Source organism: Talpa occidentalis, unplaced genomic scaffold (assembly GCF_014898055.3).
Source record: "Talpa occidentalis isolate TD23 unplaced genomic scaffold, MPIMG_talOcc4v2.1 talOcc4.9, whole genome shotgun sequence".
Taxonomy (NCBI): Eukaryota; Metazoa; Chordata; class Mammalia; order Eulipotyphla; family Talpidae; genus Talpa; species Talpa occidentalis.
In genome coordinates, this window is record NW_023605305.1 from 77,709,772 (window position 1) to 77,737,649 (window position 27,878).

The 27,878-nt window shown below is 41.6% G+C and overlaps 1 protein-coding gene across 3 annotated transcripts in view; it reads right to left on the reverse strand.

Moving 5' to 3' along the window:
• TDRD10 (tudor domain containing 10) overlaps positions 1-27,878 on the reverse strand; it is a 40,902-nt gene that overhangs the window by 5,443 nt on the left and 7,581 nt on the right. For all 3 annotated transcript variants that reach the window (XM_037499119.1, XM_037499120.2, XM_054691709.1), the window contains exons 5-6: positions 18,976-19,046; positions 18,037-18,193 (exon numbers count right to left, since the gene is read on the reverse strand). In XM_037499119.1, coding sequence (XP_037355016.1) covers positions 18,037-18,193; positions 18,976-19,046 — 228 coding nt within the window. The remainder of the gene's footprint in view (positions 1-18,036; positions 18,194-18,975; positions 19,047-27,878) is intronic.

Here is a 27,878-nt window from a genome sequence, read left to right on the forward strand (position 1 = left end):
ACCAGAGCAATGTGGTCAGTTCCCCGCTGATACAATGGCCCCCAAGTCAATCACTGCCCAACCGACAACATGCTCTCTTCCAGACAAAAAGCAGGCACCATAACCCCACATCACAACCTTCCAACAACTTCCAACTGTGCTTACAAATAAACCCCAAAGTCTCTACTTGGCCTTGCCCCGGCTGCCACGAGTGACCATCCTTCCCTGACCTTCTGTCTGCCCCTTCTCTCCTTCACCCGTGTCAAACCTTGGGCACTTGTAGATGTTCCTGCTGCCTGGAAAGTTCTTCCCCTGGTCTGACTTGTCACCAAGATCTCAGTTGACATGGTGCTTCCTCACAGAGAGGCCTTCCTAAGAACCATCTAAAGAAGTGACCCTCATGTCACTTTATTTAATTCTTGGGTTAGTACTTACTAACTGGCATTTTCTTATCTATTCACTAGTGTGATATCTATAGATATCTATCTCTATCCATCTTCCTGCTGGACTATAAGTATTAAATGAAAAATTACATTTGTCTTGACAATTTTCTCAATTGCTGAGGTAGTAAGAGTGTTTAGTACATATTAAGCTCTTGGTAAATATATATTTAATGAATGGAGAGGATGGAGAGAGAGAGAGAGAGAGAGAGAGAGAGAGAGAGAGAGAGAGAGAGAGAGAGAGAGAGATATCAGGGACAACTTTCTAGCCCTTTAACCCTGGTTTCCTCTTCCACTCAATGAAACCCACTTGCACTGACAGGACGGGATACACAGGAGGTGCTTAAAGGGCAGGTCCTGCAGTCACATTGTCTAAGCCCCAGTCTCCAGTCTGGACCCAGTTCTGATTCCTTTGCTCCAGGCTGGTGCTCTCACCTGCAGGGTGGCTCCGTACCTGTGCCCGCCACTGCCACTAAACTCACTTGCTCAGCAAAGTCCTGAGAGGAGGGCCTGCAAAGCAAGCCCACCTTGGGGCTGCTCGCTGTCAGCCAGGAGACCCCACCCCAGCTCCACGCTAGCCTGTGCTGCCACTACCTGCTGCCGCCCAGTGGCAGTGCTAAAACTGTCCTTGAGCCAAGCACCAAAGGTGTATTTTTATTTAGACTTTTCTAAATACCAGCCCCAAGAAACAATTAGCAGCAGCAGCAGTCTCCAAGGCTCACATTGAGTCACTCCTCAGTGGCTATAAAATGTGTGTGCTCCACACACACCCCATGAAGGCCACATCCTGGTGGGAGCAGCAGACTATAAGTATTGAGGAGGTGTGACATCAGGGGAGCCTAAGAGCAGTGAAGAAACACCAAGCAAGGAGGGGAGGGAGCATCCAAGGCGGGGAGACAGCTGAATAAAGACGTGGAATTAGTGAGAAAGCAACCCCACAGGCTTTGGGAGAAGAGCCTTCTGGCTGAGGACAGCAGGTCCAGAGGCCCTCACGTAGGGATGTGCTTGGCGTGTTTGGGGAACAACATGGGGCACTGTGATAAGACACTTCCACTTTCTACCTGGACCACCTGAGACAGGGCTTCCTGCTTCTACCTGGCCCAGGATAGATAAGAGCCTATCTGCAGGGTCCCTTTCAAACTTAACCTAGATGACTGGGTGGGTCACATCCATACAGCAGAATACCACCGAGCAAAGAAAGAATGGTTGACAGCAGTGGGGGTGGTGGCGAGAGGATTCACCAGAGACAGAGGAGGGAACAGAACGGGCAGACTGACTGAAAACACCGCTAAGGGTAGCAGCAGGTGAGACAAGAGAAGTCTGTTGTGCCATGTGGGTAGCTCCCTGGCCGGGGATCAAACTCACGCTGCAGTGGCTGCCAATAGCTTCATAGTGCTGAGCCTTAACCTCTTACGCCACCAGGTAGGCCCAAGAATCACACACATTTACACGAACTCTAGAAAAGATCAACCTCCCCTAAAGTGGCAAATAGCAGGTCTATGGTGGCCAGGGACCATAAAGGGGGGAATTACTGACCGCTCAGGGGACAGGAGGACCTTTTGGATGATTGAAACAGTCTATGTTTATAATCGCCATCACATGGCTGCATGCATTTGTCAAAATTCATCAAACCATATACCTAGAGTGTGTTCATTCTACTTTCTGTAAGTTATACTTACATCAAAAGTTGTTTTTTTAATGTAAAATGGCTCAATCTTGGTTATGTCCCCACTCAAGCCCACCAGTTTTCTCATTATTATTATGTCTATATAAATATCTATCGCTGCTAAATCTGGCAGGGTGTTATCAATATTTCTATTTTGATACAATCTTTTCTCTAGGAGTTGACTATTTTTTCCCCCACTCCATTTATATTTCCTTAAATCTCTGGATGAGTTTCCTCAGTCTCTGTGGATGTTTATATGATACCTTTCCCTTCAATTTACCACTTTTCTTTCCTGGAGTCCTGTTTTCTCTTGGTCTGGCTGCTGCACCATAAGAGTTCTACCCTCTCTGTTATCACCTGAGGAGTCTCATGTCCCTCTCCTGGTTTGGCTAGCCTGCTCCCAGAGTTCATCAATTGTTGGCTTATTGCTTCATTTTATTGGCGCACATCCTTCCAGTGTTTTCTGAGAACAGGTACATGGAACAAACATTGCTTGAGACCCTCTATTTATGAACAAGTTTTTAATTCTACCTGTATTCTAGAGTAATTTAAAATAGATTTGTGATTGGATATTATGTTCCTACAGAATTAAATGACACCACCCAATTCCCCCTCTGCCTTCAAAGTGGATTTCTCTTTATCCCAATATTCTAAAATATTTCCTTAAGGTGCATGGGAATAGGATTTTCATTTTCCCATTCATTATCCTGGGCACTCATTGTTTGCTTCAATCTGAAAACACATAACCTTCTCTCCTGGGCGATTCCATTACCTCATATAACACTCCCCATTCTACGACCCCCAATGTACCCCCTAATATGTTTACCTGAACACATCCTGGATGTGTATGTTACACCACTGAAGCTAATCCTCTGATTTTACCTGTTCTCTAAATTTTACCACAAAATTGTTTCATGATAAATCTCTCCCAAAAGCAATGATAAAACTTGACAAAACTGTCAAAAACAGCCATTTCCGGACTCTGGGAACTGACCAGAAGCATACAACAAATTGAAAGTGTCTGTCTATTAAATCACAGTAAGAACAATAAACTATGGGCCTTTGGATGAGAACAGTTGTGTGGAGGATGTTGTGGTCTAGGATTTCTCCCACTCCCGGGAAGGGCAAAGCTGTGGAAACGGGCCGTTTTGCAGGGGGCTGACTTTACTGGAGCAGATAGTGGGAAAGGCACAGAGCCCAGATGCCGTGAACACCCTCCCGTCATGGTGAGCCTTTGGGAGAGGCCTACTTGCAGCCTGAACCCGCTATTCTACTGGCTCCCTGCGCCCTCACCTCTGAAGTGCCTGTTCTGAGGCCTTGCCCAAATTTCTGTTAGGCTATTTCCTTTTCTCATCGATATTTAGCTTTTACTTTGTCCATCCTTTTGCTTGTTTTTGAAAAAATATTCTGGGTCTTAGTGTAGAGGGCCATAAACTTATTCTGTAAATATTTTTTGCATCGGGGCCACCTGGTCGCCAGCACAGTGGCTCAAGTCAGCTGCTGCAGTATGAATGCAGGGACAAAACAGAAATGGCTGGGGCAGACAACTCTGCTAAAACTTTATTTGTGGATACTAACATGTGGATTTCATGCCATTTTCATGTGTCATAAAATAGTATTTTTTCTCTTGATTTTTCCCAAACCATTAAAAATGTCAAATCCATTCTTAGAACTTTCATGCAGGGAAGAAAGCACAGATGTAGCCTCTCCTATTCCTTCTGCTCAGCACAACTACATTCTCCGGACATTGATAGCAAACAAGCACAAGAAGAGTGTGACCCGAGGAGCAAGGTGCAACACAGTGATGACGTCCCTGGGCTTTCTTGCCCTGTAATATTTTAGAGTCAGAACTGAGGAACCCAAGAGGGCCAGGCAAATAAAGCCCCAATGAAAGCCTGCTCTCTCCCACCGCGGGACTAAGAAGAAGTGGCCTCACATGAGAAAATTTCTAGACAGTAACTGCTCGAGTGCAGCTAAATCACACACTCAAACACCAACAAAGTGGGGAGCCTAGACTTCCACCATCACAAGGCCGTGAGGAGTCACCCCGCTCTGGCTGTGTCACAGAAGGTCAAGTAGGCAGCAGGGAATTCCATCTCCCTAGCCGGTGACAAACCAGCCCTACCCCTACCCCAGTGGTCCTGCCTCTGATGTAGTGGAGACCACACCCACCCAATAGCAGTAAGCATACACACACACACAAACACACACACACACACACAGAGCTCACAATAGGGTGGCATCAGAGGATCCCTGTTGGAGTCAGAGCTCTCCAATAGGAACAAAATCACCTGCACCAGGGTGTCTGTGGGACCACAGATGGGAGCCAGAACTCACCCCAACAGTGACAAGGAGCCCCTACTGCCTTAGGAGGGAGAATGGGAAACCTCGACTTGTGTCCTCACCTGGCACTAAAGAGGCAGCACCTCTCTCCCTGCTGGGGCAGTGTCAGAGAAAGACAACTGAAACAGAAGACTTGCATAAAATCCAGTCTAGGGCCTCCCTGGTGGCACAAGGGGTTAAGTACCACACTATGAAGCAATCTGCAGCCACTGCAGCACGAATTCATTCCCTGGCCGGCCAGGGAGCTGACCCACATAGTGCAGCAGACCTCTCCTGTCTCACCCGCTGCTCCCCTCAGCAATGTATTTTAGTCAATTTACCTGTTCTGTTCCCCACTCTATCTCTGGTGGATCCTCTCACCCCCCACATCTCTGGCCTGTACCCCAGCTTTTGTATGCATAAATAAATAAATCTTTAAAAAAAATCCAGAGTCTAATAACATCATAAAAAAATGTCCAGGTTTCTATTGAAACTCATTCATCATATGAAGAACCAGGAAGATTTCAAACTGAATGAAAAAAGACCATTAACACTCGCCAATACTGAGATGACACAGGCATAAGAATGACCTGACAAACACTTAAAAGCAGCCATGGTAAAATGTTTCAAGAGCAACGGCAAACACACTTAAAACAAGTGAAAAAACAGAAACCTAAAAGGAAGTCTTAGCAGAAAAATGAAAGATATTTTAAAAAAATAGTAAGTTTATAACTGAAAAATACAATGACAAATAAAAAGCTAACTTGAGGGGCATGAAGTAACCAGCAACTGTAAGATAGAACATATATAATATAATATAATCAGAACATAATATAATCAGAACAGAGCGATAGTAGGTATTTAAAACCTACAGATTCAAAAAATAGAGTGAATCCAGAATAGCATAAATGAAATGAAATCCACACCAAGACACACCATAATTAAACTTCTAGAGACCAATAAAAATTTTGAAAGCAGTCAGGAAAAAAATAACACCTTATCTGTACAGGTAAACACTTTGAATAACAGCAGATTTCTCATCAGAAACCACGGAGGCAAGAAAGAAAGTACATAGTATTTCTCAAGTGCAACAGAAGAACCATATCCTAGAGTAAATATCCTTCAGGAATGAAGGGGAAATTCAGACATTCTCAAATGAAGGAAAATCTGTCACCAGAAGACTGTCTCTGAAAATACATGGCCAAAGGAAGTCACTAAACAAAAAGGAAGTGATGAAAGGAACCATGAGGCATCAGGAAGAAAGAACATGAAATGTGGGGGAAAATGTGGGTAAGTACAATATGCTTTTCTTCTCCTCTTGATTTTCTAAGTTATATTTGACAGTTCAAATAAAAATTATAACATTGATCTGGTTGTAGATTTTCTTTCATATTAATGTGGTTCTAAATGAACACAGAGGAATATTTAAGACAATTATAAACAGGGAAGGATAAAAGGAGGTAAGGTTTTCACTGAACTGATAAAATTGATAGATGGAGACTATAAGTTAGGCATATGTAATATAACATCTAGAGCAGTTACTTTAAAAAGTATACAAAGAGGGTCTCCCCAGTGGTGCAGTGGGTTGAGTGCAGTGCTGTGAAGCTGTCTGCAGCCTCTGCAGCACGTGGGTTCGATTCCCAGCCTGCCAGGGAGCAACCCACATGGCACAGCAGACCTCTCCTGACTTGCCCACTGCTCCCCTCAGCAGTTCTTTCATCCATCTGCCTGTTTTGCTTCCTGCTCTGTCTCTGGTGAATCCTCTCACCCTCCCATGCCTCTGGCCTGTACCCCAGCTCTTGTATAAATAAAATAAATCTTAAAAAAAAAGTATACAAAGAGATACACTAAAAAGCACTACAGATAAATCAAAACTGAATTTTTCAATGTTCAAATAAGCCATAGAAAAGCAGAGAAACAACAAACAGGACAAACAGAAAACAAAAATCAAATGGCAGACTTGAGCCCTAATATAAATAATTACAACAAATGAAAATGGCGTAAATATATGAATTTAAGGACACAGATGGGCAATACAGATTTTAAAAATGACCCAAATATATGGTGTCCACAAAAAGCTTACTGCAAATAAAATAATTTAGGGTGGGAAATTAGAAAAATATATATCATGCAAACATTAATCAAACAAAAACATATGTAGCTATATTAATATCAGATTAAATAGACCCCAGAGCAAGAAAATTACAAAAAACAAAGGTTATTATGTATAATTAATTATAAAATGATTACTATGCATTGAGAATGTATAGTAATCCTAAATATGTCTGTACCAAACAACTGTAAGAAACTGTATGCAAAACTCATAGAACTGAAGGGAGAAATACACAAATCTGTAATTTTAATTGGAGATGTCCACATCCCTTTCTCAATTGACAGAACTAGACAGAAAATCAACAACACTGAACCAGTAGTATCCATTGAACATACATAGAACACTCCATCCAAAGACAGCAGAATACACATCACTTAATATGTCCAGAGTACATACACCAAGATAGACAATATCCTGGGCCATGAAATAAATCTCAATAACTGGAAAAGACCTCAAGTCATATCAAGCATGTTCTCTAATCAAAATAGAATTAAATCAGGGCCTCCCCGGTGGCGCAGCGGTTGAGCACAGGGTTGCGAAGCTGCCGGCGACCTCTGCAGCGCACCGGTTCGATCCCCGGCTGCTCCCCGGCCACCGGAGGAGGGTCCCACATGGCGCGCAGACCTCTCCTGCCGCCCGCTGCTCCCCTCAGCAGTGTACTTCAGTCCTTCTGCCTGCTCTGCTCCCCGCTCTGGCTCTGGTGAATTCTCTCGCCCTCCCGCGCTTCTGACTGTACCCAGTGCACGTATAAATAAAACAAACAAACAAACAAATAAATAAATAAAAACATGCCTCTATAAATAAAAAAAAATGTGTTTTCAAAATAGAATTAAATCAGAAATCACTAAGAGAAAACACAGAAATCTCTGAATATTACCAGCACTAGGAATGAAATGTGCTATCACTACAAACCCCACAGATGCAGAAAGGATAATAAGGGAATACTAAGAACAACTCTATGCCCACAAATACAAATATAAATGCCAAAGATGAAGTTTGACAACTTACACAAAATATCACTTTCTCAAAAAGTACAAACTATGATAACTCACCCATTCTGAAAAAGGTCCTTTGAATAACCACATAAATATTAAATAAATTGAATTCATAATTTAAAACCTTCCAAATAAAGACATCTCCAAGCCCAGATAGTTTCTGTAGAATTCTACCAAATATTTAAAGAAGAATTAATATCAATTTCACAGTCTTTTCTAAGAAGAGTGAACATTTCCCAACTCATTGTACATAGCTAGAATTATTAAGATACCAAGACAGACAGTACCAAAAGAAAAAAAAAATCAGACCAGTATCTCCGTGAAAATAAATGAAAATTTCTTAACAAAGTATAAATAAAACTTAACACATAAAAATAATTATATACTAAGACCAACTGGGGCTTATTCTAGGTATGCAAAACTGATTCAATGTTTGAAAATCCAATCAATACAGTCTACCAAAATAAGAAGTTAAAGAAGAAAAAAATCACATGAACACATCGTTCAATACAGAAATGACATTTGACAAAATTCAACATCTGTTATAAGTTAACTTATGTCCCATCAAAAGGATATGTTGAGGGACCTTCCTGGTGGCAAGGGGTTATCTCAGCATTACAAAGCTATCGGCAGCCACTGTAGCATGAGTTTGATCGCCCGCCAGGGAACTACCCACATGGCATGGCAGACCTCTCCTATCTCGCCTGCTGCTCCCCTGAGCAGTGTATTTCAGTCAATTGCCTATTCTGCTCCCCACTCTGTCTCTGGTGAATCCTCTCACCTCCCTGCACCTCCTGGTCTATACCCCAACTCTTATATGCATAAATAAATAAATCTTTAAAAAAAAAAAAGATATGTTGACATCCTAATCCCTAACACCTCAGAATGTGACTTTAATGGGAAATAAGGTCTTCACAAAGGTAATCAAGTTAAAATGAGGTCACTAGGGTGGGTTCTAGTCCTACATGATTCTGTCCTTATGGAGAGGAAATGTGGACACAGACAGACACGGAGGGAAGACTATGAAAAGACATACAAGAAGGCCATGTGAGAACGGAAGACTGGCGTGACAGGATCTATAAGCCAGAGAATGCTGGCAAATCAAAAGAAGTCAGGAAGAGGTGCGGGACGACTCCCCCACAGATTTCAGAGGGCGCTTGCACTGCTGACACCTTGGCTTTAGATTTCTAGACTCCAAAACTGTGACACAATAAATGTCTGTTGTTCTAAGTCACTTGATTGTGGTATTTTGTTATAGCGGTACTAAGAAAAGAACGCAAGACCCATCCTTCACAAAAACTTAGAAAAATAGGCATGGGGATAACTTCCTCAGTCAATAGAGTATCTGAAACAACCAACCAACAAAACAAAACTATGGATACATTATACTTCGGTGTGAAAGACTGAAAAAAATGGAGAAATCAACCTGTCCAATTTCAATACCACTTATAGTATTGACCCTGGGAGGTATGGGCAGATGCACAAACAGATCAATGGGATAACACTATGAACCCAAGATAAACCCACACAATTACGTCTGCCTAATTTTTGATAAAGCTGCAAAAGTAATTTAAAGAAGGAAATTTACAGCATTTTCAACAAATGGGTGCTGGAACAGATGGACATCTATAGGCAAAAAGAAAATGAATCTGAGTTTCACAGTTTATATACAAATTAACTCAAAATAGATAATGGACTTGAATGTAAACTGTAAAACTACATAACTTTTAGAAAAAAACATAGGAGAAAATCTTTGAGTTCCAGGGTTGGTCAACATGTTCTTAGACTTGACAACAACAAAACACCATTCATAAAAGGGAAAATTGACAAACTGCACTTAAATGAATTTAAACCTTTTGGTGTGGTGGAAAAAAAAACTCTATTAAAGTAGATGAAAAAATGAGCTGCACTGTAGGAGAAAATATTTGCAGATCACAAAGCCAGCACAGGACTAGTATCTCAAATATATAAAGAACTCTCAAAACTCCATGACAAAAAAAACCCCAAAATATTACAATCAGAAAATGGACAAAAGAAATGAAGAGGATTCATCAAAGAGGCTACACAGATGGCAAATGTGCACATGAAAAGATGTTCAACCTGATGAGCATTAGTGATACTAGTGCAATTTTAAAACTGTAGATATCATCATATACCCATCAGAAGGGCTATAAAAACAGTAACTGGTTAACTTAAGGTAGTATATGTTGATTTTTAATGACGCACAACTGAAACTTGCTATAATGTAATGTTACTTCAACTAATTTAAAAAATAAATAAAATAAATAGTGGGCCTCCCTGGGGGGACAGGGAGTTCTATCTCTGGCCAGGGAAGTGACCCATATGGAGCAGCAGTCCTCTCCTGTCTCACCCACTGCTCCCCTCAGCAGTGTATTTCAGTAGATCCTGTTCTGCTCCCCACTGTCTCTGCTGAATCCTCTTACCCCTCTGCACCTCTGGCCTACACCCCAGTTTTTGCATGCATAAATAAAATAAATCTCAAAAAAAATAGTGACAACAGTCAATACTGGAGAGGATACAGAAAAAATAGATCATTCATACATTCCTAGTGTAAATATAAAATGGTAGAGTCCCTCTGAAACTGTTTGGCAGTTTCTTAAAAGAGTAAGCATTCAGTGACCATACCACTCACCAATTGTACTTTGGGGCTTTTATCACAGAGAAACACACAAACTATACATGAAAGTCTATAGCAACTTTATTTGTAATAGTCCCAAACCAGGAACAATACAGATACCCTCCTATGTATCAATGGTTAAGCAAACTGTGGTACACCCATACCAAGGAATACTACTCAGCATTAAAAGGGAAGAAGATAGGGCCTCCCCGGTGGCGCAGTGGTTGAGCGCTGGGTTGCGAAGCTGCCCACAGCCTCTGCAGCGCCGGTTCGATCCCCGGCTGCTCCCCGGCCACCGGAGGAGGGTCCCACATGGCGCGCAGACCTCTCCTGCCGCCCGCTGCTCCCTTCAGCAGTGTACTTCGGTCCTTCTGCCTGCTCTGCTCCCCGCTCTGGCTCTGGTGAATTCTCTCACCCTCCCGCGCTTCTGACTGTACCCAGTGCTTGTATAAATAAATAAATAAATAAATCTTTAAATAAAAAAAAAAGGGAACAAGATATTGATATAGTAACACCCTAGATGAATTGCCAAAAAATATTCTCGGTGAAAAAAGTCAATTCCAAGAGGCTACATATCATATCATTCCATCTGTCTAACATTCTTGAAATTATGAGATTAGATTATAGAAATGGAGAACAGATTAATGGTTGCTAGGGTTTGAGGTGGAGATGGGGATGGGAGGGAGGTGGTGATGGCTATATCAGGGCAACTGAGCAATCCTTCTGGGAATGGAAATGCTCTGTACCTGGACTGCATCTGGATCACCTTCAGGCTGTGATACTGTTCTGCAAGATGTTAGCACTGGAGAAAACTGGGTAAAAAGTAAAGGGGATCTCTCCCTATTGTTTGTTACAGCTGCCTGTGAATCTATGATTATCTCAAAATTAAATGTTCATCAACAAACAACGCACTCTAAACTTGCCAGCAAGATGAACATGGGCAATGGGCCAGACCTGAAACGCTAGCCAGAGTCTGCTGACCCTATCCTAACCCTTTGTTGGTTATCTTATTGCAAATATTCTCTCCCAATTTTTGGTTTGAATTTATATAATCTTTCAAAGAAGATAAATTCTTATTTTCAGTCACCCAGCTACTCTTTCTCGGCGAACTCTTGATGTCTTTGTCAACAAATTTTATCCTACTCTGAAGTCATAAAGATATTCTTTCATTTTTTTTCTTAAAGTTTTGTCTCTCACATTAAGTATCCAGCACAACTAGGATTTTTGTCTATAAGACTGCAATATAATGCCTCCCTGGTGGTGCAGGGGTTAAAGAGTCAGTGCTGAGGCCCCGAGTTTGATCCACAGCTAGGGAGCTGACCCACATGGCGCAGCAGACCTCTCCTGTCTCACCCTCTGCTCCCCTTAGCAGTGTATTTTAGTGGATCTGCCTGTTCTGTTCCCCACTCTCTCTCATGAATCCTCTCACACACCCACACCTCTGGCCTACACCCCAGTTCTTGTATGCATAATAAATTTTTTTAAAAAAAGGATTGCAATATAACTTTACATTTTAATACATGAATAAGCAATTGTCCCAGTTCAAAAACTCTAGTGTCCAGCCTGTCACCAGCAAACTCAATTCTACCACAGAAATAAGAAGCGTCTACATTGGCCTGAGCCTCTTTCTGGGCTCCCTAATTAATGTTTTATTGGGTCAAACTGTCTATCCTTAGCCCAGTACCACAGCTTCTTCTGGTTGGGCAAAATCCCCCAACATTCTTTTCAGGAGGAATGTCTTATATATTATTGAGCTTTTGGTCTTTCACATAAATTTAGAATCAGCCTGTCAAGCAACTGAGGAAAAACCTGTGGCAATTTTGATTGGAATTACATGGAATCAATAGATGAATAGACAGCTCTTAAATAACTCCTTTTGTGGCTTCCTATCCATGAATATTGTACTTTTCCTACTTAAATCTTCTATAAAGACTTACATAAAGTTCAATAAAGACTTCCAATAAAGTTTAATTATTTCTCCTGGAGAGGCTATGCTTACATTTTGTTGGACTGATTCCTAGGTACCTTAATTTTTTTAAATTACACTTATAAATGGCATATTTTTAAAATTATTTTTATTTATGCACAGCAAATATTAATGCAATCAATTTAGCATACCATCTTGTATGTATCCAGCTACCTTATCCAACTGTTACTTCTAATATTTTATATTGAAATATCTTTTCTAATATACTTTACTTATATGTAAAGTATAATATGCTTTACTTCTATACACTTCTAATATGCTTTTTTAAAGATTTATTTTATTTATTTATGCATATAGGAGCTGGGGTATAGGTCAGAAGTGCGGAGGGTGAGCGGATTCGCCAGAGACAGCCCATTTGTGTCTATGCAAACATCTTTCACTTTTCTGTCCCTTTTTCTAATAAACCTGTTCTTTAAAATAGAGCTAATGTCTCTTCATTGTGTGCCGCCAAAAGGGGAGCTCTGGTAAAATCTTTTTGTGTGTGCCCACAGTTGAGTCTTATTATAAGTCCCTTTAAGTACACAGGTGAGGACCCACAGTCAGGCAACCCATTTCATATCAGGGTTGCCTGTAACAAGAGGATTCACCAGAGACAGAGTGGGGGGCAAAACAGGCAGATCTACTGAAATACACTGCTGAGGGGAGCAGTGAATGACACAGGAGAGGTCTGCTGCACCATGTGGGTTAGCTCCCTGGCGGGTGATCAAACTCATGCTGCAGTGGCTGCCCATAGCTTCATAGTGCTGAGACTTAACCCCTTGTGCCATCAGGGAGGCCCCTAAGATCATATGGTTTTTATCTCTTAACCTGTTAATGTAATAAAAGACATTTACAGTTTTCTAATATTAAACTTCTTTTAGCATAGTTGGAGAAGAAAACAACTTGTCATAATATACTACCTTCATTAGCCAATATTGACTTCATTTTGCCGATATTTTGTTTAAAAAGTGTGCAAGTATATTCATGAGTGGAAACAGCCTGCAATTTCTGTCTTAGGCTATCCTTTCTGGTTTGATATCAAGGTTTTACTGTCTTCATAGAATGAACTAGGTATTATCCCTCCTATTTTATACTTTTGAAGAATTTATGTAAAATTAGAATTTTTTGTTCCTGGAAGATTTGGTAAAATTTGTCTATAAAATAAGCTGAGCCTGATGTTCACTTTATAAGATTATAAGCTATGATAAAATTACTATCAAAGTTATAGGATTATCAAATTCTTATTAGTTCAAGACAATGACATGCTTTAAGAAATGAGTCCATTTCTTCTAAATTTTCAAATTTATTACCGTATTATCTTCTTATAGTCTAGCCTCTGCTGGATCTACAGTTAAGATCTCCTTTTCCTTGCTAAGATTGCTTTACGACCTGTTCTCCTTCTTTCCCTTATTGGCTTGATTAATCATGCCAGAGAATGTTCTATTTTATTGATCTCTTTAAAGAAAAAAATTTTGGCTTTATTGATGCCTTCTCTATGGCAACTTTGTTTTTTATGCTTCTTCCTGCATGTACCTGCCACCTCCCCCTGCTTCACCGAGATATAATTGACATATAGTTGTAGCTTTATTTACAAATTTTTAAATTTAATTTTTCATGTCTGCTTTCCATTTGGGCTTATTTCTTTAATCAACTTTTAGCGTATTAATTTTCAACCTGTCTTCTCTGCTCATTTAAGCATTCAATACTAACACACTTCCCTGTAAGTACTGCTTTCACTGCAACCCACAAATTTGTGACGAGAAGTATTTTCCTTATTGTTCAATTCTGTCTTTTTTAAATTTCTGTTACAATTTCTTTTTTGACCCATGTGCTATTTATTAAGGAATGTGCTTTTAAATTTCTATATCTATGGCTGTTGGTGTTCATCTTCTGGTTACTTATTTCTAATGGAAAAGTACTGGGACTATTCCTGGGAAACTATATTCATCCCAAGAGGAAGCAGGGTGAGCCCCATAACACTCTTCACTAGTATCTGGCTCTGGCAAGGCAGAACTTACTCTCTCACCCAAAATAACTTTAAAACTGGAAAATATATGAACTGTTTCTGGCACAAGCTCATGCTAGTGGACAACAGAGGACAGGCGCCTGAGCAAAGGAAAGCTCAGGAGGTGGGCACCACACTCGCCCTGGCCTGTGGTCTGGGGCATTTTTCCCAAACCACAGCAAAGGGAAACAGAACTCTAGCAGACAGTGACATCTCACTGGGCAGAGGAAGTGCAGATAACAGTGTAGGTGCCAGGAATACATGGACAGAAAGTCCCAGAAATCTAGGGGCTCACTTCAAGTCCTTGGCTGAATCCTAAGCTGCCCGAGTGAGGATACTTTCTAAGGGGCTAGAAGGGATGGCCTGCTACAGAGGTGTGGGAAAGGGGCTGAGATGGTACAACACGAGGCCTCACAGTGCTACGAGACGCTGCAGTTCTAACACAGCAAGGGTGGACAGACGGGGGAACACTAGACCTCTCAGCTGAGACTGTATAAGGCCAAGTCCCGGGAAGAAGGATTTTGTCCCAGAATCAAGGCCCAGACTGAAGTATACCAATTCCAACCAAGAAAACTGACTTCTATAAAACCCAAAGATTGCTGGAAAAAAACACTAGACATCATTGTAAAAAAATAATAATACAAAATACAACAAAACAAAAACAGACAATTACAAACCAGAGACATCCTGCAGGGGAGGAGGAGGAGAGGGAATCAGAGGAGGGAGGGAGGAGCACAGGGGACTGAGGTGATGGTGCACGGGTGCATTGGGGAAGGAAATTTTGTGGGGACTACACCTGAGGGGTGGGGGGAAGCAAACATTGTTTAAAAATGAACAATGATTAAAAAATAAATTAAAAAATTTAAAAAGGGCCTCCCCAGTGGCGCAGCAGTTGAGCGCTGGGTTGCGAAGCTGCCTGCAGCCTCTGCAGCACCAGTTTCGATCCCCGGCTGCTCCCCGGCCACTGGAGGAGGGTCCCACATGGCGCGCAGACCTCTCCTGCCGCCCGCTGCTCCCCTCAGCAGTGTGCTTCGGTCCTTCTGCCTGCTCTGCTCCCCGCTCTGGCTCTGGTGAATTCTCTCCCCCTCCCGCGCTTCTGACTGTACCCAGTGCTTGTATAAATAAATAAATAAATAAATCTTTAAAAAAAAAATTAAAAAACACTTGTGAAACGTAAAAAAAAAACAACACCACCATTTAGAGAACATGTATGTAACATAAACTCTCTCCATATAACATCCATAGGGCCTCCCTGATGGCACAGGGGTTAATTAAAGTCTCAGAGCTATCAACCTATTGCCAGCCACTGTGGCATGAGTTCAATCTCCAGCCAGGGAGATACCCACATGGTGCAGAGACCTCTCCTGTGTTGCCCGCTGCTACCCTCAGCAGTGTATTTCAGTAAATCTGTCTGTTCTGTTCCCCACTCTGTCTCTGGTGAATCCTCTCACCTCCCCATACCTCTGGCCAGCACCCCAGTTCTTATATGCATAAATAAATAAATAAATCTTATATATATATATATATATATATATATATATATAAAACATCCACAATATCCAAAAAACTATAAAATCGGGCATCCCTGGTGGTGCAGTGGTTGAGTGCTGGGCTGTGAAGCTGCTCACAGCCTCTGTGGTGTCTGTTCGATCCCTGGCCTCCCGCAAGGGTCCCACAAGGCGCGCAGACCTCTCCTGCCATGCCTGCTGCTCCCCTCAGCAGTGTACTTCATCAGTCTGCCTGTTCTGCTCCCGGCTCTGGTGAATTCTCTCACCCTCCGTGCTTCTGACTGTACCCAGTATTTGTATAAATAAATAAACAAATCTTTAAAAAAAAAAAAACCACAAAACTATAAAATCACCAATTGGTAACGAATCCTGAAATAGTGACCTATAATAAAGGAGGTAAGTGTCCACAGAACTGAAGCCACCAATGACCTAGATGTTAGAATGAACAGGAAATTATTTTATAACTATCATAAATATGTTAAAGAACCTAGAAGGTAGACAAAATGGGTGAAAAGATGGAAGATTTCAACAGAGAAATGGGACATAAAAAAGAACCAAATGGAAATTGAAACTCTCACTATCTAAAATGAAAGCTGCACTATTTGGACTTAATAGCAGCAGCAGAGATTAGAGAATTCCACAAGTCAGTTTAGCAGAGTGGAAAAGCCTGAGACCAGTTAGCCAGGAGGTATGGATGTGCTCAGCGCCCAGAGTGGCTGCAGAACAGGCAGAGGGCTGGGCTCGAATGGGACAGGCTGTGACCTAGGGAGTTAAAGGTCATCTGAAGTACAGTAGTTACAACTGTGGGATCAAGCTAAGCAGGGAAGCGAGATTTATAGTTAACAGAGTGCTGAATAGCGAAGAATCACCAGTGGCCATAGAATTAGGGTCCCAATGTATCCAACCATTACAGCCATTACACCACCAGATAGCTGGGCAAATTCCCAGCACAGCCCTCGATGCACACAACCTAGCAGTGGGGCTGGGCAGGCTGCTTACAAAGCCTTCCCTTGATTCTGCTGCTTGTTAATGTTTGAGGACTGCTCTTCTAGAGCAAGAGCAGTGAGGAAGGTGGAGGGCCGAGTGGCATGCTGAAGTATTTTGGAGACGTCCCTTCACGAGATGACAAAGTTGGGACATGGCTAGGAGAACGAAAAACTGTGGCCAAGCAGAAGAAAAGATCATCAAAGCACCATGATCTAAGAAATAAGGCCGGTGTCAGACAGATCAAGAACATGGACACTGAATTCAAGTGCCGAGAGGAGAAAGAGACTGTTGATAAGGGGTTGTGACACAAAGACAGTGGATGAACGAAACCAACAAGGTCACTAGAGTGAGATCTGACAGCTGCCCTTCCAAAGAGAGAGGCTGTAAGAGAAAAGAAGAAAAATAGTTTCTGCAACTAGCAGAGTCACTCTGATAGTCTTACTGTGGCCCTTCTGATCCATCTGGAAATTCCCATTCTCAACCAGTCCCCCTTGGTGGCTGGCCCTGCTAGCTTCCTGCCAGCATGCATTCTCTCCTCGCTTGCTGAGAACCCCAATGACATCTGTTTAAAAAGCTACATTTCCCAGCCTTCTTTGCATTTAAGACCATGAGTTGTAGTTCTGTCCAACAAAACATAAGCATAATGGTCAGGGATTCTAAGAAGGCAACATCTGCGAGGACATAAACCCTTTACTCTGCTGCTCCCCTTCTTCCTGCCTGGAACCCTGACAACATCATGGAATCCCCACACCAACCTTCAACTTCACTCCCTACCTCCTGAATTCTTCTTCAGAAAGAAAATCAAAGAGCTAACTTGTTTAAATCACTGTTGTTCAAAATTTCCTTACATATGTACCATATCAGGTCAGTCCCTAACAAGTCAGGCCCTTAAAGTGGGGGTCTTTACTCATGGTTCACCTCTACCTACTGGGCACACCCCACGGGCCTTTCCTTCTCTGGCCACAAAGCAGCACCACACCATGCACTACACTACTCCCACAATCCAACCTCCCCTTCCCATACCTCCTATTTTGGCAGTGTTTGTCTTCCTGCCAGGAAGGACCAAATTTTATTCACTTTTGTCTTACACCTCACTCTTAGCAGCTAGAGCAAGGTTATGTAAACTATACTCAATTAATGTTTGCTACGTTAAATCAGTAAGAACCTTACTTCCAACATCCCAACTGATTACCTAATGACCTTTATGTCCTTGCCAATAGTTTTCCTTTATTGAAGATTTCCAAGTTTTCTGCATCTCACCTTGCTCCTAATGATTAAAAATCCTAACAGTTCCCTAATTCCATCCAAGCTCCTGCCTTCTGCAGAAGACAAGACCAAAGGAGGATGGCCAAATTCAGCCAAACTCTGCAGAATGAAAGCAAAGCACCTTTGATCACGGTGAAGCCAGAAGACATACCGGCAGCTCCTGGGGTCTCTCAGCCACGTCCTGGGTCCTCTTGGAAGAACTTTTGCTTGCATTCACGTACAATTTTCGTTTGTGGAAGAGCTTCCCGTTCAGCTTCTGTATTGCCAGTGCCACATTCTGCACGGAGCCCAGATCCACAAAAGCAAAGCTGCCAAGGAAGGAGAGGGAGCAATTCCAGGCACCCATTAGAAGAGAACTGAAGGCACCAAGCTTGAGAAACACAGTTGTGACCCCACACAGACATTTGGGTCAATGATAGACCACATGCGTGAGGATGGTCCTGAGAGGTCTAGCCTAGACTAGGTGTGCTGTAGGCTAGCCCATCGAGGTGGGTGTGAGCACACTCTATCATGTTTGCCATATGACCAACCCTGGCGTTAAGTCTGCTCCCCACTTGCAGCAGCAGAGGAGGGCCTGTCCCACACACACAACAAGCCACACTAGAGTCCGGACTTGGGATGGGCAATGGACAGTCTGGGCATTTGGAGATCAGAAGACACAAGGGGACGGTTACCATACACCCCAAGGTTACACTCAGGCATCCTTCATGCCATCCATCCCCCAAAGTTCAAAGCAACTTTATTGCTTTGAAAAGAATAAAGGGAAAATATGAGTAGACCCAGTTTTCAGGAGTAACCCAGGCTGAGGGAGTACAGTAACTTACTTCAAGCCAGAAAACCAAACGAGGACACAACCCAAACAAACCCAGGTCTCTGGACTTTAAACCAAGGTTGTATTGGCAAGGCAGTACGGGCTGCTGGGTCAGAGGGTTAAATATGGACAGGGGGGTTCCCAAATGTCACTTTGCCAAGTCACAATGGGTGTGGAAGTTGGGAGTTGTTAGCTAGACTGCAGTATCAGTGTATCCGTAAAATGGACAAGAGGAAAGGAGTTGCTTCCCAAAAAAAACAAAGGAAGAACTGTCATTACCATTTGCAGCCATTCTGGATTTTGTGGACATGGAGAGGGTTAAAGTCCTTTAGAAGACTCCAGATTTCCTCCTACAAATGGCAGAGTATAAATGAGAAAGAGACCCAGAGACAGAACTTACAACCAGTTCTCAAGGTTCTAGATCCCCAACCACCTACACTAATCAACTGACCATGTTTACTGAGAATCTACAGTGTGCTGCAGTATGTGCCAGGTTCTGTACTAAGTGATGCAAACACAGAGACCAGAAAGACACAAGCCCCACCTCCAGATGAAGTACAACAGTGGAGTGGGGCTGCAGGCAAGACCGGGGTAAACCCACCATTTCATAACAGGCGATCAATTCCCTGGGGAGGGAGCGCAGCCAGCTATAGGAGCACTTAGTTAAACCCAGATTTGGAGCTAGAGGCGGCAGTAGGGCAGACTGCCAGGAGGAAGTGGCTTGTAATTGATAAGGAATCTAGGCTATCTCCCCTTCATCTGCCTGGGCAGGGAGGCTTGCTTTACCTAAACCCACTCTGGAGAGCTGACCACCCTTTTGTATTCAAGGCAACTGCTTTCAGTTCTTCCATCAAGCATTCAGTCAACATGCTGCAGCCTTACGCTGAATGGACCAGTACCTATGGATTGAATTCAGCCTAAGCCCTGCACTCAGAGCTTCCAGTTTAGCAGGGATACACACAGGTGGTCTGTGAGGGGGGCGGGCAGGGTGAGTCAGAGTAAGAGGAGGACAGGAAAGCACGGGGAGGGAGATGAGTTCTTCTGTGGTCTCTGATCTAGATGCTCAGATCCACACCTACTTTACACCTCTCCCCACTTTCCTCAGCATAGCCTGGCCTCCATGCAGGGAAGGCCACGTCCCCCTCCCTGGTAATTTCGCCACATCTACCCTCAACTCCCTCTCCCTTCCTGGTGCACCCCAGGCCCATTCCATTCTGCTGGCTTGGCCCTGTTCCCTACACACAGGCCTTCCTGGACTTGAGATAGCGTCCTTGCAACCCCTATGCCCTTTTGAGCTACACCCTATTTTTCCTCTTTTCTGCCAAACTTGTAGAAATAGTCGTCTCCACCTAATGCCTCCATTTCCTCTCCGCCCACTCCCTCCCGATTGCCTGCAGTTTGGCTTCTGTGCCTGCCCTACTGAAAGAGCATTCTGGAAGGTCACAGATGCGCTCCCACTGCCAATGGCAACTGCTTTTCTCCAGGCCTCCAAGCTCAGCAACTACCTGTACGTCTGGGTACTTCCTCCTCCCTTAGCTCCCACAGCACATTACACTTGTAAATTCCACAACTGTGATGAAAACCATTTTTTCCCTAGGAAACTCTATTTCGGAAAAATGTGTATTTATACCATCTCCTTTTAAAAGTGGCTTTTACCAATCTAAAGTCACTTTGTTGGCTTAGGAAAATAGAAATACATTATGTATAACTCATTTTTCCCAGTCTTCATGTTTATATTACATTTAAATTCAAATTTTCTAATTTGCTTTACTTTTAAATATTTAATGCTTATTACACATGAATCAACAAGATGCTGAGCAACAAGCAATTTGTGAGAACAAGCAATATGTGCTTAGCATTTTCAGTTTATAAAGTACTTTCATATACCTTATTCCATTTGATCTTAAAACCACCCTGTCAAGTGCACATTATTATTGTCCTCATTCTCAGAGGCATAAAACAAGGATCAGAGAGGTTAAGTGAGTTCCTTAAGATGACACAGCCCATTTGGAGTAAAGATTTGTACACACGGCTTCTAATCCTATATTCTGTTCATTATCTCAAGCAAAACCATAGCTGTTTTCACTTCAGGTTTTATCACCATCAAAATAAAAGACAGTTATTTAATAATTTTCTATCTTCTATAGCAGGTATCAAGAAATCTAAGCCTTGAGCCAACCCCAGCATACCACATTTTTGTAAATAAAGTTTTATTGAAACAGTCACACACATTCCTTTCCTTATGGTCTATGGCTGCTTTCATGCTACAAACGCAGAGTTGTGTGTGACAGAGGCACGTGGCCTGCAAAGCATATTTACTATCCGACCCTTTGCAACGCTTGCCAACCCCTCTTCTAGAGTGGTGGTTTGAAAGTCTCACTGCAAATGAGGTTCAGCTGGAGAGTTCCTTTTCTTCCTTTTCAAGTACGGATGCCTGGTCCACCCCAGGTGGTCAAAATTGGAACCTCTGGGGGTGGGATCAAATCATCAATATTTCTTAAAAGCTCCCCCAGACAATAGTAAGTAGCCAAGATGGATCACTCCTGTGTACAGTAGCAAGCAGATTCAGGAAGCACTGGTTTTCAAAAAATGTCCTCGAAGGTGAGAGCGCCACCACCAACGCATAAATACAAAAAATGCCATGCCACCACCTTTCACATGGGACTCATGCCCTAACTGTGACACTGTTGCACCGTTTAATTTGTTTATTAATTTTTTTGATGGATTAGAGATTTCACGAGTCTTGGTACATTAGGCTAAAATTGCTGCCTGCCCCTTAGGGAAACTTTCACATCTCATTTTAAATAATGAAAATAATCTCTTTGATTTTTTAATTATAAAAGCATTAAATGTTTATTAGAGAAAAGTTAAAAATCACAGATAAGCAAAAGAAAAGTATCATCTGTAATTCCTACCACCAACTCTGCTCTACCTTTAGCTTTGTAACCTATTTCACTTAATCATTACCAAATAATACCTCTAAAACATTCAATCATTAGCAAATAATTATTTAATCAATCATTACCAAAATCATTACCAAATAATACCTCTAAAACATTCCATCAATCATTACCAAAATAATACCTCTAAAACAGATATAGTGTTATAAGGCAATATCACCTCTATAATTTTAAAAATCATTATCAAAATCATCATTTAAGGGATCTATAGCCTGTTAAGTATGGCACCACTACCTGAAGTAGGTACTTTACTATTGTTTGCAAAATAATGATTTTTCTATCATTTCTTCTGCATTTATAAGCTAGAGTTCTCACTAAAGAATTTTCATCCAGTAGGGTCATTTGTTTGCATTGAAATAGCATTTATGTTGGAAAAGTAGAATACATATTCTTTCCCTTTATCAGGTGTTATATATTCATTAACTATTGTCTTTGTACCTTCAACTGTATCTACTGAATTGTATTTCTTTCTCCTTTCCCTGGGAATTGTTACAGATTTTTTCCGTCAAGGTGCATTTCAATCATGTGCAGTCATTAGTATTTCTGATGTCAAACTGTCCTATCTTTGGCCGATAGTACCTGCTCTTCTTTGCTTGTTCTTGTGTCCTTTTATTTTCACTTGGAAACTTTCAAACATACTGTATATAGAAAACAGTATAACAAATTCCTATATAGCTCAGCAATTCTCAACTCATGAACACTCCCATTTCATCTACACCTTCTCCCTGCCAGTAGACCAATCTGAAATAAACCTCAAACGCCTCATCATTTTATCTGTAAATATTCCAGCATGGCTCGGCCTCTAAACACAACTTCCCCGTCATTTCAAACAAATCACAAGAACCTTTTCTGACGTTGGCATAACACCTCCAAATCTGAACCAATCATTTCTATGAGGAGGCCTGGTTCTGCTCAGGGATAATGGTGTTTAGAGTACACAATCTGGAGCTCAGAGTGTTTATTGCGACTTGGTCACCAGCGCACTAAGGACTCTCAATATGTACCTTTAAAGAGCAAAACAACCACACTACATGCATACCAATTCATATATAAGAGCTATAAGTAGTTTTTAATTTAACTTCTTTGATTTTATTTTTATATCTTTACTCTTATGTGGAAAATTCCTAACATGAATCTAATTACTTGTTTTATCCTACATTACATATGTAACAGGTCCAAATAACAATACCATGATTATTACCTACAACAAAATTAGTGAGTAAAGTTCAAGATTTCTTTGCAGTTCTTTTTTACCCCTGTATTATACCCTACTGAGGGTATATAGCCAAAACTCTGTATTCAAAGGGCAATTTGAATAAATCTCTCTGACAGCAAACAGGTTATATCACCAAATCATTTTCAGTTTTCAGGCAGTACTTTTTTCCTGCATGACTTTGATTTATTTATGAAAATATTTATAAATTCAAAACAATAATACAAGGTTATTCAGATATTGTGCTTCCCTCTTCCTCCTGTCTCCTTCCCTTTTCCATTCCTTCCCCCATAAACACTGTAATTCCTTCATATTCTTCCACTATTTAGTTCTGCCAATTTAAAGATACTCTATTCTCTTTCTCTCTTCTGATATAAAAGATTTGTTTTGTTTCTAGGTATATATTTAAGGTACAGCCAAAATTATCTGATGACAGATGGAATGTGAAGTGTGGGGGAAATGTAAGGTGTGAAAGGAGAATATTTCTCAGGTTTTGGGCCTAAGTACAATGATGTTGCCACTTACTGAGATGGGGAGGAACAGGCAGGGTCTACCAGGACCTCAGTTTTGGACACATTAAGTTTGAGATGACTATTATTTATCCAAGCAGAGATCACAAACAAGCAACAGAATACACAGGTCTAGAGTTCAGGGGAAAGGTACAAGTGAAAAACATTGATAACTGAAGTTATAATTTTCTACAATCAATGTCATCTGCATTAATGATGCCCTTCCTTCCTTCCTTCCTTCCTTCCTTCCTTCCTTCCTTCCTTCCTTCCTTCCCTCCCTCCCTCCCTCCCTCCCTCCCTCCCTCCCTCCCTCCCTCCTTCCCTATTCTATGTCTTTCTTTTTCCTGACCTTAATGCACTAACCAAAATGACCAGTTCAAGGCTGACAGAAATAGCAATAGCCAGTATTCCTATCTTGTTTCTGACCTCTAAGGGAAAGCTATCAAATTCATGTCATTAAGTATTGTTTGCTGTCCATTTTTAAGTCCTAGATCGATCTAGAATACATTTGAGGTAAAGGTCCAGTTTCATTTTTCCTGCATGGATAAGCAAATGTCTCAGAAACAGTTTGTTGAATAGTCCTTTCATTACCAATGATCCGCAATGCCACCAGATCTAGACATACTCACAAGTGTTCACATGAGTGTGGTCTAGTACTGAGCTTTCCATTCTGTTCCAGAAATCAGCTACTCTCTAGCACTGCACCCACACACCAAGGTTATCAGAGCCATTGCAGAGAATTTGCTCTCTTCTCTGTGCCCTCTTTTCTTCTGGGACGTTTCTGTTTCATGTAAGTTTTTGAATCAGCTATCAAGTTCTTTGGAAAACCTTTGGCTATTTTGATCAAAATGGTATTAAATCTATAGATCAATTTAAGGATTCTAAACCTAAGTCTTTCATCCGTAACATGGTATTCCTCTATTTATTTAAGTCATCCTTAATGTCTTTCAATAAAGTCTCATAATTTTCTGTCTATATGCCTTCCATACTTTTAATAGATTTATTTCTATCTCCTTGTATTTTTGGTTCCTCATTGGGAATGAAAGGACTATTCAAATGACTTGCATATTTAGCTTATATTCAACCAGCCTAATACTCAATTCTAACATGTGGAAGATTCTTTTTGATTTTCAACCTGTATTTTTATTCATGGATTTGGGTTTTAATTTTATCAAAGGTTAATTTTTAGCTTGAAGGTTCCCAGACCATTAGTAATATGAATTTAAACCCCAATATGAAAACAGGGTCATTGTTATAGATTCTTGGGGAGACTGATCAGCCAACCAGCCCCAAGTCCAGGCTAAGACAGATTATCCTCAACACCACTCTGGGAAGGTATGCAAAGCTTATGTGGTTCACACTTGGAGTGAGGGTCCATTTCTACAAAAGCCCTGCTTTAGCAGTAGTGTCAGTGGTGTTGCCTCCTCACAGAGGTCAAAGGTGTCATCTCCTGTCCAAACATGACTATTCTCATTCAAACTTTCTTAGGATTCAACTGTGCATTTTAAAAAGTTTCTCTTATATGGTAGCCTCTATTTCCAAGTATGTTCTCATGAGAGGTTTTTTTGGTTACCTGATCTCTCATAATTATGGAGATATTTGAGAGTTTTTAAGTAATTTTGCATCATATAGGTTACTTGTATACTCAGCATAATCAGTTTAAGAAATTGGTGAGTGTAGAAAGAACCCTAGTGGGTTCAACTAGTGAGTGATTGATTTCAAAATTTACTACCAAGCTACAGTAAACAAATGTGGTACCAGCATAAAAATATACAGATATGGGGCCTCCCTGGTGGCGCAGGGGTTAAAGACACAGCACTATCACGCTACAGCCAGCCACTACGGCGCAAGTTCGATCCCCAGCCTGCCAGGGAGCTGACACACATGGCCCAGCAGACCTCTCCTGTCTCACCTGCTGCTCAGCAGTGTATTTCAGTCAATCTGCCTGTTCTGCTCCCCACTCTGTCTATAGTGAATCTTCTCACCCTCCACCTCTGGCCTACACCCCAGTTCTTGTATGCATAAATAAATAAATCTTTAAAAAATATATACAGATATGCAGATTAGTGGAATAGAAATTGGGATCCATAAATAATTGGCTACATTTATGGTCAGCTGATTTTTGACAAGGGTGCAAAGAAAATTCCTTGGGGAGAGAATAGCAAAATTAACATGTAAATAGCATTTAACAAATGCTGCTGGGACAACTGGATATCTACATACAAAAGAATAAATTCACCCCTACCTCCCACTATATATAAGAACTAATTTTTAAAAGACTGGCAATCAAAACATAAGAACTCAAACTATCAAACTCCAAAGAAAGCATAAGTGTTCACCTTTGTGACCTTCGACTAGGTAATACTCTTATACATGATACCTAAAGTACAAGCAACCAAAGAAAAATAGAAACCTAGACTTCATCAAAATGTAAAACTTTTGTGTGTCAAAGGATACTATTTTAAATGGTATAAGAAAACTGAATGAAAGAAAATATTTGTAAATCATGTATGTGCAAGAGACTTATATCCAGATTACATAGGGAACTCTCACAGCGCAATAATAAAAAGACTAACCAATTACCAAAAGGATCTGAATAGATATTTCTCCAAAGATATACAAATGGCCAATAAGCACATGAAAATATACACATTAGTCACTAAGGGAACACAAATCAAAACCTCAGTGACATACCACTTCACATCCACTAGCAAGCTATAATCAAAAAGACAGACAACAGGCTTGGATGAGGAAGTAGTAAAACTAGAATCCTTCTGCTGATGTGACTGTAAACGGTATGGCTGTTCTGGAAAATAGTTTGACAGTTCCCCCAAAAAAATAACTTATAGAGTTATCATGTGACCCAAGAATTCTACTCCTTCAAAAAAAAAAAAAATTACACTCCTAAGCTTATGCCCCAGAGAACCAGACACATGTTTACACAAACACTTATACACCAAGGTTCAGAGCAGCACTATTCAGAATAGCAAAAAGTGGAAGCAACCCAAATAGCCATCAAACAATGGCTAAGCAAACTGTGGGGTATCCATATATTATTCTACCTTTAAAGACAATGAAGTACTGAGACATGCTGCAACATGGATAGACCTTGAAAATATGCTGCAAAGAGAAAATCCAAAATGCCACATGCTGTATGAGTCCCTTTCCATGAGTCCAGAATACAGACAGAAACTTGGCGGTTGTCAGGAGCTGGGAGAAAAGGGGACGGAGGAGCAGCTGGCTGCTAATGGATACAGAGTTTAATTGGGGCGGGGGGGTAATGTAAGTATTCTGAAATTAGTGGTGATGGTTGCACAACCTTGTGAATATACTAAAAGTCACTCAATTGTATTCTTACAAAATAGTGAACTTCATGGTATGTGAAGAATTTCAATATAAATGTCAATGCAAGGGAAAGTAAAAAAAAAAAAATTGCTGGCTATTGTGGATCATTTCTGATCCAAGACTTTCATCTTCTACCAACACCAATGAAACTGCTGCAGGCTAATTAGTTGGTTTGTAAGTAGGGTAAAGTCTCAGTTATTTCCCAGTTCTCTAAAAGGCATTGTTATTGTCGGATTTTTTTTTTTCAAATCCTACTTCTTTAGCTCAAGTCTTTCCTATGAAGCTAGTCTAAGCCTGGATGTTGAAAGTAAACACTGGCGGGAGGCTTTCCTGTGGAGGGGACAGGCCGAAAGGTCACCCACACCACTGCTGAGGAAGCACCAGAGGCTGGGCTTTGAAATAAGGTCTCTGGGAGAGAGAAGGTGGAGCTTCTCAATACCCCTAGTGTCACCCCTAGACCACTGTGGGAATAGTGCCGAGAACTCCTGTCCCCATTTCACTGCCAAATAACAGGCTGCACCAGCCTGCCAGGAGGGGAGAAGGAATCTACCCAATACTCTCTTCTATCAGGTGCAAGAATCTCCTAACCCACACCTTTGACTGAGTATGAATTTCATTCATTGGGTCACGACGAATTACTTCATTCTCCGTGTTGTAATACAGTTTTTCTTTTCTTTTTGTCAAATAAAAACATAAGAGGTCGAGCTTTTATTATCGTGAGTTATTTACATGTCTTACTGGTTCCATGGCTTTGGACTTGCGGGCAACTGGACATGGAATCAACTCGCAGCTGCCCGCTGACCAGGTCTGTGCACTGGCTGAGGGACTGGCCCATGTGGAACTTGGGCTGCCTCATCTCCAAGAGGAGACACTACCAGCACCCCCATAAATTCTTAATGTAAGAATTTAATAAATCCACACTAGGGCCTCCCTGGTGGCACAGTGGTTGAGCGCTGGGTTGCAAAGCTGCCCGCAGCCTCTGCAGCGCCAGTTCGATCCCTGGCCACCGGGCGAGGGTCCCACATGGCGCGCAGACCTCTCCTGCCGCCTGCTGCTCCCCTCAGCAGTGTATTTCGTCCATCTGCCTGTTCTGCTCCCCACTCTGGCCCTGGTGAATTCTCTCACCCTCCCACGCTTGTGACTGTACCCAGTGCT